At 46.3% G+C, this 13573-nt stretch overlaps 1 protein-coding gene and 1 non-coding gene across 2 annotated transcripts in view; one reads left to right on the top strand and one right to left on the bottom strand.

Annotated features, from left to right (window-relative positions):
• Positions 1 to 11072, bottom strand: part of Erich6b (glutamate rich 6B) — a 48568-nt gene extending 37496 nt beyond the window's left edge. The window contains exons 1-2 of the mRNA XM_021181329.2: positions 11022 to 11072; positions 445 to 830 (exon numbers count right to left, since the gene is read on the bottom strand). Of these exons, the coding sequence (XP_021036988.1) occupies positions 445 to 772 (328 nt within the window). The 5' untranslated portion in view covers positions 773 to 830; positions 11022 to 11072. The remainder of the gene's footprint in view (positions 1 to 444; positions 831 to 11021) is intronic.
• LOC115029371 lies at positions 5376 to 5482 on the top strand. The gene has a single exon (XR_003834923.1). It is a non-coding gene; the product is annotated as a U6 spliceosomal RNA (small nuclear RNA).
• Positions 11073 to 13573: the final 2501 nt, after the last annotated feature.

Genomic DNA, 13573 nt, shown 5'->3' with positions numbered 1-13573 from the left:
AAGGTCATCCTGGCTTTCAGGGTGAATTTGAGGCCACTTGGGGTTGACGGAACCCCGTCTCAACAAATAAGTGAGCAGAGGAACAGATGGAAAAACAGAACCAAACAGGCACTTCACACTCTTGAAGTCTCCCTGACTGCTCTCTAGTCAGGTAGACACTCTGAGCAGAATTTAGTTTTAAGGGCGTTCTATCTGTCAGCATTATGGACCAGGTAATCAGAGAGAGCACACAAGTTTCTTCCTGCCCTCTCATCCTTGCTGGTCCTGCCTGAGTAACCAGGGAGCCAGAGCTACCGTCCTCCTCTCCCACCCCGCCCCCTGCCAAATGCTCTGTGTAGTACAACCACTCTCTCCCTTCCAGATGCCTCTCTAGACACCCCTTTCCTGCAGATACTCACCATCTCCCAGATACTTCTCTAGACATCCCTTCCTGCAGATACTCACCATCTCCCAGATGCTTCGGAAGCTTCTTGTCTTTGAGAAAGGCAGACTCTTCCATGCATGCTGCTTGAAACAGATACGTTTCCCTTTGCAGTATTGCCTCCTCATCCAAAAACTCATCCTCCTCCAGGTAGTCCTCCTCAGACTCCTCATCCTCAAAGTCAAGAAACTCTAAGTCATCCTCAGACCCCAGAGACTCATCCTCGGCATCAAACAGAGGTTCCTTCTGTGATCTCTCATCCTCCTGGGAGGAAGATGTCCGTCTGGAGTCCTTGAAAGCCTTGGGAAGGTCAAGACTCGAGGGTCTTGGTGATAAATTATCGTCAGACATGATAGAGAAGGCTGTGCGGATGAGTCCTTTCAGTAGCACGTAATGCTAATTTATCATCCTGGCAGACGAGAAAGGAATAAAACACCATTAGTAAGTACAAGCCCACCAAATATGATGGAGTTTGGTATTGTTCACTCTTTTCCTTTAATAGCCTCTTGAAGCCCTTTGTGTGTACATATCAGTACATGGTAGCATGAGGGCCTGCCTCTGCCCCAAATAGAAGGACCAGAGGCTCCACCCTCAGTAGCTAGTGGAGAATACACATTGCACAACATGAAGTAAACAGTCTGGAAAGAGAAGGCACAGCCAGGGATTGGTGACTTGATCACTTGGAGAACCTTTGTTATTTCTTTGTTGAGAAATACTTACAGTCACAACAAATTATGTTTTAGGAGCTTGAAATCTGGAGGGGAAAAGGAACCGGGCAAACTGATGTCCATGCAGTGACAAGGATGGAACAGAGGCAGGGCTTGGGGTCTCCAGTAAGTGAGGGCCCCTGTGGTTAAGGTCCTGAGGCATATTCTCACGAGTGACAGCTGTACAAAGCACTGCCTCCTGCTAGCTTGTGGGACAGTTCCTTATGATTTCATTCCAGCTGCCACAGTACCGTGAGCATCATGACTCCCCCCAGAGAAGCCTTGTGAGATGGAGCCTGTATTCTGCCTGGGCCCTCTGTGCTTTTACTGAGTGGCCATTTTGCTGTGTCAGTTGGTTTTCATGCCTGCCTTTCCAATGGTGTGAACCTGTTTAAAGTAGGCTTGAATTCTGGGCTGCACAGAAAGGAGAAAGAATAAACATGTCTCTCCCTTGGCTTCCTGGCTTTGGATGCCTGCAGCCCTAAGCTTCTGCTGCCGTGGCTTTCCCCTGCTACGATGGGAAATAATACCCTAACAAAAGCAACTTACAGAAGGAGGGATGGACTTTGACTTACAGTTTCTGTAAGTGGCTTTTGTTATTTTTCTTACAGCAACAGGAAAAGAAATGAATACAGAAGCTCTCATGGGTGGCTTAGTAGCTGGTAGGAGTAACTAGAGTAGACAGGGGCAGAGGAGGGGCAGCTAGTACTACAGAGAGATGACAGTGGCTGTAAAGTACAGGGAGGCTTTGAAACTCATCAAGAATTTTGTGGTTGGGTATGGTGGCTCATGCCTTTAATCCCAGCACTTAGGAGGCAGAGGCACATGGATCTCTGTGAGTCTGAGGCCACCATGGTCTACAGAGTGAGTTCTAGGACAGCCAGTGCTATGTTGAGAGAACCTGTCTCAAGAAGTCAGTCAAACAAACAAAAAGGATTTTATGTGAGCCAGTTAGTTATGCAATTCCAAATGGTCAGCCCTGAAACATACACACAAGGAACTTTAGAGTAAGCAGGCTGTATTTATGTATTTGAGAATATATATGTTTATACAAATACATACAGATACACTCTCTTGCTTCTTACGCCTCCAGCCATAGCTGTGGATGGTGAGAACAGTTAGAAATAAAAGAATCCTTACTTGACCAAACTTTACTTGGGCTCCAGGACTTTCTTTTAGGTTCATCCATGTGTGTCCTTGTAAATTTTAACTGCAGCAAGAATATTAAGGGTTGGCCTGGTGCTGCTGTGTATTCAAATGCTAAATATTTGCCCCCAAAGCCCACCAAAAGCTGGAGCTTACTGCAAGCCTTGCAGGCAGCCCCATAGGTTTGAAATCACCTTCCTAGGTAGCTCATATGCTCTCTCTGCCTTTCTCAGGCTGTTTTGGCTGGTCTGAGAATGTCTCTCAGTAGTAATTCTTACTGCTAATGCATGCTTGGTGGATGGAAGTGGCCTAGTGAATCTGATTAGTTTCAGGGACTTCCTGAAGCTACTGAGTTGTTTACTTCCTGAAGTTGAAGCTTCCCCACAGGGTGGAATGTTCATCTTCACTTAAAACATCCTGCAATGAGCTTCCTTCCAAGATGGAATGCCTTGTCTTAGAGGATGTTGCTATATCACACCTTCACATATACACATGGACAGCTCAATTTTGTGCGTGTAATAGGAACTCAGCAAAATCTGCTGAATGAATGAATGAATGAACGAATGAATGATCAAAGAGGGTATTGGTCATGTGCTGCTATGTGCTCTGCTTAACTTACTTCCTGGTTGTGTGCATAGATGAAGTAGACTGTGTGATACTCTGTCAAGGTCAGTGCTTTGGCATAAGAACTTGCACACTGCATAGTAAATGAACGGATGATGAATCTCCCCTCCATAAGATTTCATTTTAGATCTCATTTTTTTCCCCTAAAGTGAACATTCTTGGTGGAAATAAATGAAGACCTAAGGAACTAAGACAAGCAAACAAACAAGACAGAATAGTCCCTCTGCAGACGACTGGGTCAATGTTGGCCTAAGAAAAGAATAGCTTGTGTTACAGTGGGGTGATCTCAGAGGCCTCTGTGCTCTGACGATGGCTTTTGTGGGTTAAAGGCCCATAGGGAATCTATCTCTCCATGAACAGAAGGATGTACGGTGCCTGAGCTATGTCTCTCTGGAGCCACAGCTCCATCAAACTTGCTTGGAAAGCAAACAAAGGCAAACATATTTGAAGTTGGGTGGCCACGAAGCCCCGAGGGTGAGGGAAAGGGATAAGAAAACAGGCTGCTTCCTAAGGGAAAACACACTTCTTTTATACAACTCATGTGGCCCTGGGCTGAGAGGGACAGTGAGAAGGACAAAGACAGGGTGTGCTGGCCTGGCTGCAGCAGCTGTCCCACTCCTACACCTCCCGTGCTCTACCTTTCTGATCATCAGATCTGAGGATTCTGGGTAAGCAGCTTGAGGACTTTGGTGCCTGGCCCCCGGTGTCTTGACACCAAGAGGCAGTTCCTTGTCACCACAATACTGTATCTGGACTCTCCCTGTCCATGGGGCTGGCACCCTAGATCTCTACCTGGCATGCCCTCACCCTTTTATTGATGTTTCCCTATCCACTGTTACCCACCTCTCTTCACAGTGCTGGTCCCTGCAACCTGCTCTATGGTCCTCCTTTTTTCCCCAGAGCACATTTTACCTTCTAACTCACTAAGGACATCACTCAGTTGCAATGTCTGTTTTCTGTCCAGAAGGTGAGTTACTGAGGGCAAGGGTTTCTCCCTGGGCACTGACTTTAGTTATCCCATGGCTGACTTTACGTGTCTTAGCTAACCAACCATCCACCCAGATAAAGGAAATAAGGGAGTGAGAAGAGTAGAGGCAGATACTGTCTGTATTTTTACTGAACACAATGTACCTATAACAGAACAACGTGCTTGCTTTAGTTATTCTTTTTATTTAAAAATCTACATCCATCTAATATAGAGGAAGAAAAAAAATAACCCCAGGGCTTTCAGAAGTTGGATTGACTGATGTAAGCTATAACTGCTAAGGACATTTGTGATTCTATTCTAGCTGTGTCTAATCCCAAAGTCTAGATAAAGCTCTCTGTTTAGGGATAGATGAGTAAGATCTAAGAGCTCAAACTGTTAGGGCCAGTAGTGTTGCTATGTGTTCTGTATTGAAATACTGGGGGAGAGGGAAGCTCATAAGACTAAGGAAGTTCACTAAACTTACAAGTCTCAGGATGCTCAGAAAGTTACAGGATTCGGGAGGATTCTCTCTAAGGCTATGTAAGCAGTGAAAAATGTCAGAAGACGACTCTTTGGAGGTGCTGCCTGCAAGGTGGAGCTTTTGTGAGTTGTCACCCACACTGGGTTGCCTCTTTGGTGATGGAACTGCCTTTGAGTGACCCATGGTTCCGCAAATAAGCCCTCACCCATGCTTCTGTGAGTGTCCCAGCTACATCCATCGGTTCTCTACGCTAGACTTGAGTGGAGTAGTTTTTGTGATCTGGTTTCAATTCCTTATCTTGAATCAATGGATGTTTGTTCGTGCCTCCCCAGGAAAGGCCACACAACAGGGATCCCTTTAGATAGCTAGAAGCTTTCCTGGCAATTATTTAAAAGAACAAATAAATAATGTACACAGAGTTCCTACTTGCTAAAAGGAAACCCATTCGTGTGAAAACACATCTTTAGTTAGTTTACTAGACCAATTTTCAAGAGTCCCTAGAGAGCCTTCTAATTAATCTTTTCTAACATCTCATGGTATCAGCAACACAGTAGCATTATTAGCTATGTAGCAGCAGCTGGTACAGTCAGTTCCTGATATCTCACTTTGAGACTGTGTTAGGATGCTATTTGGGGAGTGTATCATGTCCACAACCACCAGCATGATACTATGTCAAAGTTAAAACACATACCAGGAGATGTTCTGGCCACTGTGTCACAGGTGATAAGGCAGGGTTGGAAGAGAAATTACACACCCTGGCTGGACTCCAATCCAAATATGTAATTTTGAACATATGCCTCCCCCTGCTGTTGGCACACACGACTCTAGGCTTTTTCCTCCTTCACACTATTATAGATTAGCCGTGCATCTAAGGCTAACTCCTCTTGTCTGAAACCCATATGACCAGCTGAGCTGTGGAATTCAGATGTATCAGATACTCTGTAAGTGTGGAACAAGCCTAGAAAGGCAGGGCTCTTGAGGAGCTCTTATTTGTATTTCTACAACAAGGATGCAAGTACTCCCGGTAAGGTGCTCACTTCGGCAGCACATATACTAAAATTGGAACGATACAGAGAGGATTAGCATGGCCTCTGCACAAGGATGACACGCAAATTTGTGAAGCGTTCCATTAAAAAAAAAGGTATTCCCAGTAAGTAGGATTAAGAAAGAACTTTACGTGGTCCTAGGTAGGTTCGGGTAGGGATTTGCTTCCGGTGGCTCATTGTCACATAGCCAGTTGATTTTCTGCCAGTTCACCAAAAGGTCCAGCTCTCAGAACTTTGCGGATGTCAGACTTTGTAGATAAAGGATATTAACTCCATGTGAACATTTCTTGGGCCGCCCTGTTGGTAGTAACATCTACGTTGTATCTAATGCCACGTCCTTAATGGGGAACACATTTAAATGTTTTCTCTGTAGGGAAATAAGATCCACTTCCTGGAGAACCATTTGGACACGGCTGTTTCTGAGATTCAGAAACAGAGGATGCAGAGGACAGTGAGAATTATTCAAGACTGTGCCTGTGGAGTCTGTGAACACTGGAACAACGTACAGCATCTAGGCTCGTTGCTTACTACTTACAGTGCTGGGGAGAGAGCTGGATCCAACTGGAAGAGCTCGTAGCAATGGCAGCTGAAAGAAAGCAGCCTCTGGTTGCTTATCCAGAAAAGTAGACAGAGAACACTGCACTTATCAGCAATACTGGACAATAGATAATTTTTTCTGTACTACTATTGAATAAGGTTTGTTTTAGTAGTACATAGCACTTTCTTAAATTTCCATGATGGTTTGAATGGAAATAGTCCCATAGGTTCATATGTTTTAATGCTTGGTCTCCAGTTGGTGGAACGGTTTAGGGTGGATCAGGAGGCCTGGCCTTGCTGGAGAAAATATGTCAGTGGAGGTGGTCTAGAGATTTCAGAAGGCTGCTGCTGTTCCCAGTGTGCTCTCTGCCTCCTGCCTGCTGTTAGAGATGTGAGCTCCAACAGTTCCTACCACACGCCTTTCCTCTGTTATCATGGATCTGGAACCCCAATCTAAGAGACTTTTCCCTTCATAGGTTGCCTTGGTCATGGTGTCTTATCAATAGAAAGGTAACAAGGCAATTTCTGTCAGTAGTGGTGTCTGCATGTCCAACAAGCAAAACCAACCTAGACAGCTCTCTGTTAGCCTCATCTCTGTGGGCTGTCAACATTTCTCACTCCCGAGTGGTAGAATCAATGCCCAGACATTGCAGAGAATTCATGAGGATACCACTGCATAATTTAAGGGTCTCAGAGAAGCAGAATATTCAACATTTTCCAGTCATTACCGGGACTGGTGACATGAGGTAAATGCTGTTGTTTTCAGGGATGACATAGTTTGCAAAAATGGGTTTTGGCAGTTACTGAGATTTAAACACACACACACACACACACACACACACACACACACACACACACACACACACACAAAACCAAATACCAGGCAAAAATCAGTATGGAAGCCTGGAAGGATGGCTCAGTTAAGAGCCCTTAACTCCTCTTTCAGAGGGCAAAAGTTTGTATCCCAGCACCTCATTGGGTGCCTCACAGCTACCTGTCACTCCAGCTCTGGGGATCTGATGCCCTCTTCTGGCCTTCTCAGGCACTTGCATAGACATAGAAAACATCCCCCAACATGCACACATGAACAGAAATATAAATAAACCTTAAACTTTTTAGGATGGGGCTGGAGAGACGGCTCAGCAGTTAAGAGCACTTCCAGAGGTCCTGAGTTCAATTCCCAGAACCCATATGGTGGCTCACAACCATCCGTAATGAGATCTGATGCCCTCTTCTGGTGTGTCTGAAGACAGCTACAGTGTACTCACATACATAAAATAAATAAATCTTTAAAAAATTTTAGGATGAGTTGAGTGTGGAATGACTTTAGTACTTTTCCTTGGGAGAGAGACAGAGGTGGGTGGATCCCTGTGAACTTGAGGCCAGCCTGGTCTCACATAATGAGATTCTTTGGATGTAAATACTTGTGTCTATGCAATGAATATTCATGTGTGTGTGTGTATGAGTATACATGTGGGTGCATGTCCACATAGGTGATGTGTGTGTGGAGTCCAGAGGATAATATTTGGTGCTGCTATTCAGGGGCCATCTGTCTACCTTATTTTTGAGGCAGAGTCTCTCATGGGCCTGGAACTTACCAAGTAGGCCAGGTGAGGTGTCCATCGAACGCCATGGACCTGCCCATGTCTCTCTCTCCCAACCCTGGGATTATAAATACATGCCATCACGAACAGATTTATTCATATGTTTTCCAATGTGGGTTCTGAGTATTGAGCTCAGGTCCTAGGGCTTGCCTTGCTACCAACTGAGCCAGCCCACTGGAGGGCTGAACTTGGTCATTGATTATTCCCTTTCAAACTACTTAGTATGTCCTCCATATCCTACCTTCTCCAAAATACCCAGGATCTATCCTTACCTCCACTATCACTGCCTCCACCCCCACCGCCATCACCACCCCTTCCCCTACCGCCATCACCACCCCCTCCCCTACCCCATCACCACCCCCTCCCCTACCCCATCACCACCACCATTACCACCACTAGATGATCACCCAGATGATCTGATACACTTTCTTTTTTTTTTACACATGCTCCTGTACTCCATGAATCAGAGGCGGAGTTTAAAAGCCAAAGTTAGGTCGCATTACTCCTTTGCTTCAAATCTTCTCAATGTCTTCCACTTCCAAGGTTGGCCTTGTCCCTTGGAACCCGCCCTCCTGTGAGCCCCTTCTTCCCTTGTTGCAATCTGTTCCCACCTTAGGTCTCTGCACTTTCTCCACTCTCTAGAAAAGTGGTTTGTTTTTTTTTTTTTTTAGATTTATTTTATTTATTATATATAAGTACACTGTAGCTGTCTTCAGACACCCCAGCAGAGGGCATCAGATCTTATTACAGATGGTTGTGAGCCACCATGTGGTTGCTGGGATTTGAACTCAGGACCTCTAGGAAGAGCAGTCAGTGCTCTTAACTGCTGAGCCATCTCTCCAGCCCTCTAGAAAAGTTTTTAAACTCAAAGATTTACACATGCTTGGTTCTCCCTCAGACTTCAGCCCAAATGCATCTTTTCAAGTGAGGACTCATCTCTCAGGAGCTGATCAGAAACCCTCCTAGTCCCTGGGCATCTCATGTTTCATTTGACTCAAGACATACATCACTCTTGAAAGTGTTATGCTTATGTGCCTGTGTGGTCAGTGATAGAAAATTGCTTTCTTGTTTGTCATTGTAATTAGCCACCACTAAGGTAGGACCTGGGATGTAGTAGGTGTGTGATCGCTCACTGAGGGCTCCTCTAGGAGGGAATCCCAAGGTACACCTGGAGGAATGGAGTCAATAATTTCAACCCGGCACACACACACACACAGGAGGTAGGTTATTTAGTCAAGGACAAGTTTTCATATATATATAACAAGACATAGCAGCTATTTATCATGTATGAACCCCATGTTCCTAAGGGATACTGATGTTTCATCATAACCCATTATATTAAATTGCTTACTTACTAAAGCAGCTTTATTCTATTACTTATTATTCTTCATACCAGGCAAGCTTTCCTTGCCCTTTCTCCCCCTTCCCCTCGACTTTACTTATTTATTATTTTTTTTAGAGAAATGTAGGCAAAGACTTAAAAAGGAACCTTTTTAAGGTACCTAGGCATTAAACCAAAACAAGACTGCCACTGTCCGTTGTCAGCTTGCTGATGCGCTTCTCAATAGCGAATCCAGGAAGGGCACATGGCAGAGTGGTGATAGGAACAGGTGCAGAATTATTCAACATCTCCGGGAAACAGCAGTGGGGGATTAAACAGAGCTTTCTTTAATAAGATTAATTCCGAAATATGAAGCGCAGTTTGGCATATCCCCAAAGATACAAGGCATTTGTATCTATATGAGATTAAAGGAGCTTTTACACAAAGCAATTTTCCTTTTTCAACGTCAAAGAGCTGCTTCGAAGGGGTGGCTTGAAGGAGGCACACGGCAGTGGTGCAAGCTGTATGATGGGAAGGCGGCTTGCTCAGGGAGGGATTGTATACAAGCCTTTCACTAACTGGGACGTGCGAGGCCATTGTTCCCCGGATCACAGGATTACAGAATAAGGGAAGCCATGGATCAGGAATCAAGCTCACAAACACTCCAGACAGGTGGCTCCCTGGTGATAACACTGCATTTTCAGAGATGGCGGCTCAGTACCTCATGAGGTGGCTCTAACAAACAGTAAATAATGACTTTGGTGCTGGAAGCAACAGTGACAGCAAAGATCACAGCCCCCATCTACGAGTCAGATGCTGCACTCAGAGAATAACAAACGGCACAGCCTTCAACCACTAACTGTCCCCTTGGGCTTGCAGCCAGTCGCCCTGGGTCCACTCTGCAGTCACACACAGCATGTGTGCTCTGCACTGGGCTGCAGATCCTTGGAATAGGAGCTTGCTTTCTTTCTCTGTTCTCTTTGTTTCCCTGACCTACATTCATGTTTGCCTTTTTGATCACAACACACAGGTATTTACAGGAATTGGTCTCACACTGCAGCCTGCTGGGTTGGCCTCACCTGCCCAAGCTGCTCAAAACAAAACAAAACAAAACAAAAAAACAAAAAACAAAAAAACCCAAAAAAACAAAACCGTGTGAGTTGGGAGTGTATCACTCAGTAGGTTAGTCAGGCCCTGCAAAATGTGCTCCTGAAAATGATAAACTGCCCGGTTTCCTCCTATCCCCTTCCCCTTTCTTATCTAGAGACAGGGGGAGAAAGAGAGAGAGAGAGAGAGAGAGACAGAGAGAGAGAGAGAGACAGAGACAGAGAGACAGAGAGACAGAGAGACAGAGAGACAGAGAGACAGAGAGACAGAGAGAGATCTAACTCCCTGTGCAAGCATTATCATAAGTGTGCCTTCAAAGCCTGAAGAACTGGGAGTCTGGTGTCTGCTGGAGACAGCGCAGAGAGATGTATTTCCTGGGAATGTAGCGAGGGAGCAGAGCTGCCTTTGCTCTCTTCAGCTCCACGTTCTAAGGGCCTACAGCCTACTGGGCGCTGGTGCACACACTCAAAGTAGGGTTTTCTCTATTTATGGTTCCCATGCAATTACTCTGTGGCAACATCCTCATAGACACAGAAGGGCGCTTTACCATCTCTTGGTGGTTTCTAATCTAGGAGAGTTGACAACTACATTAATCATCACGGAGGGACTGCACTGAAAGACAACAAAATTAGCCTCTTTTTGGTGGGGCAGGAAGAACACAGGTGGGGTTGTTCCTGGACTGTCATAGTTGTGCCTCCCAAGATGGACTGGGTCAAATGAAAGAATGAAACCAGGACTGGTTTGATCCACACCATTGGCTGAGATCTCGAAAGGGTGAAGGATTTTCTGCTCAGGGTCCTCTTAGTAGATGTATCAGGAGAGACAGAGGGTAGAGCTCCTCCCTGGCTCAGTGCAAAGGAAACCTTGAGCTGGGGTAGGTAATTGTGAGACGCCTTCCAACAGACCTGGGGACATCAGACAAGCCAGTTCATTAAAAACTCTGCCTGCGTCTTTTCTGTCAGACTTGATGTGCCCATCAGGAGTGACTTAGCCACTTTTCTCATTGCTGGGATGTAATACTTGACAGGAATAAATTAGGGGAAGATTTATCTTGGCTCACGGTTTCAGAAGGATCAGTCCACCGTGGTAAGGGAGGCATGACAGAGAGTCCCACCGCAGTAGGGGTACTTGGCGGGTTCTTCACACAAAGCCTGAAGCAGGAAGCAGAGAACACAGACTGGGACCAGAAGCAAGTAAAACCTCCAGTGATCCTAAGTTCCAAAAGCTCCCCAGCTCCCAGAACAGCGCTACCATCTGGGACTCAAGTGTTCAAACACATGGGCTTACAGGGGACATTTAACATTTAAACCACAACACAGTCTCTGCTATTAGTGCTACATCAATCAATACTAAGAGTCAATCTGGCCGGTATTTAGTAGTAAGAGGGCAAGAATTCAGGCAATGGAATCACATGACACTGGCACCTCAGAGCTAGAGCAAGCCTTGGTCACATGATCAGTCCTGAATCTGGGGCCTGCTCCCCCAGGCTGTTCTTGTTTCTAGGTTTGTGTAGAGAAATTGGGTCTTTACCCCCCCCCGCCCCCCAGCTCTCACACTGTACCTCTGCAAGTCTCACATCTGTCGGTACATCTGCCTCACTCACAGGATGCAATTCCACCTCAATGCCTGGCTTACTGTGAGCTCTCAACAGAAGTTTGTACACTGAATTGATGAGCTGCAGAAGAGAGGCATACAGGAGACTGAGTGCAAATGGTTTGGAGGTTTCATCTGCTTAACCTTCCAATGGGGTGAGTGATGGGCTCAGACAGTGAAGCCAGGAGTGGATGAAGACATCGTTGAGTGAACCCTGGGACCCCTGGGCTTCCCTGGGATTCTGGAAGCAGGTGTTTAGAAAACCTGCATGAAACAAGGGAGGAGATTTCACTTCTGTCATGGGGAGTCCTACAGTGTTCTGCGAATCCGGAACGCTGCTGTCTGGAACTGTTATTTGGCTCTCTGGCAGGACCCTTGCTGGAAGGCAGCTGCTTTTCCTCTTGAGGAGAACTACTGATGGCCTGCTTCTGTTTTGCTGGTCTGAATCCACCTTCAAACATGCCAGGGACAAACTCTAGATTCCCAAAGCTTCACTAAGCCCTTATGCACCAATTGCTGTAGCCTTTACCACAGACACCCAGTGCCCTGCTGAGAATATTGTCTACGGCTTATTTACTTATTTGGTTTCTTTTTACAAATAGGATTTCAAATATATTGGAATTTGGCCGTTGAAAGGGGGTGACTTTGAGCTTGCAGTCATCGGTACAGAACACTTGTGAAAAGCCAATCTTTGGCTCTGCTCCCTCTTGCCCCTCCCCCAGGCTAGGTAGGGGCGCTGTTTCTCTCAAACCTCCCAAAGGTGAGAGGCAGGGGTAGGTGGGTGGGTGGTGGTGGTGGTAGAAAAAACCTGAGTGACCTGCTTTGAGTCCCAGGGGTAGGCCTGGGCAAGACAAGTTTTAATTTGAGGATTCTTTTCAGTGCCTGGATTCTCTGGAGGAGACGAACCCACCCCTTTATTTGTGCTGGACCAGTAGAACACCACCCTTCACAGGGGGAGAATGATGTCAAGGCAGGAAACAGAAAGATCAAGGTAGTGCAGGAGTAGAAAAAAAAATAGACAAACAAAAAAACAAGCAACAAAGGGGTCTGGGTACTTGGCATATCCCGTTGCTATCCTTGGACTCTGCCACCCTGGACTCTCTCTCCCCATTGCTTCTTCCTTTCCAGGGCCCGCAGGCTGGAGGAGCCCAGGCCTGGCCTTCAGAGCTCTTACCCAATCTTGGATCCTGGCCGCGAGTCAACTGTACCCTTCCAATCTCGAGTTTAAGTCGCTCTTTGTTACCATGGGAACGGAACACGCATCTCCACCACTTCTCTGTTGTTTCGGGCATTCTATACCTTGGACCCTCAGCTTCCTGTTCCCAGCCAAAGGAGGAGAGGGAAGAGGGAGAGGGAGGGAAGGGAGTCTGGCTTCTAAGGTGAAAAGATGGTAGGAGTGCCTCCCAGGGCATCCCGTGTGGACTCACCTGCGCTGAATCCCAGGACCATCATCTCTAAGCACCTGGGTGTCACCGTCCGCTCATCGGCTCCTTTGAGTGCTGTCCATGGGACAGAGAGTTGCCTTTGGGAACATGCATGGGCCTGATCTGGAGTCAGGGGACAGAACCCGGGTGAAATTTACTGATCGTGACTCTGGATGGACTCGCTGGTGTTGCAGGGTGGGTTGGGACAGACGGGGAGGAGGTCAGATGAGCCGATTTGGGTACAGGGGCGGGCATTTCTGGTACGTGTACAGAAGTTTCATCAGAAAGAGAGCTGGGCGTTTGAAATATGAGGCTTTGTTGTGGTTTCCCGTTCTAAATAAGCAATTGTGTTTGCACATGAGTTTGTAATACCAATTCTTTCTTTTCTGAGCGAACCTGACAGGCTGTATAAACTGCAGGTTTCTGTGATGCCTAAGCAGTCACTAGGACTGTGTGTTTATCGTGTGTGTTCCTGGCTCATAGTGCCTCCTGGTGGTCTGGGCTAGACTCCTGGGAAGAGCTGAGAACAACAACAACAAAAAGAAACTCTGCCGGGAAAGTAAGGGGCACAGACCCACATGGAAATCAGCAAATG

This window comes from Mus caroli, chromosome 14 (assembly GCF_900094665.2).
Source record: "Mus caroli chromosome 14, CAROLI_EIJ_v1.1, whole genome shotgun sequence".
NCBI classification, from domain to species: Eukaryota; Metazoa; Chordata; class Mammalia; order Rodentia; family Muridae; genus Mus; species Mus caroli.
Note: the sequence above shows the minus strand (reverse complement) of the source record. Positions and strands in the feature narration are given on the sequence as shown.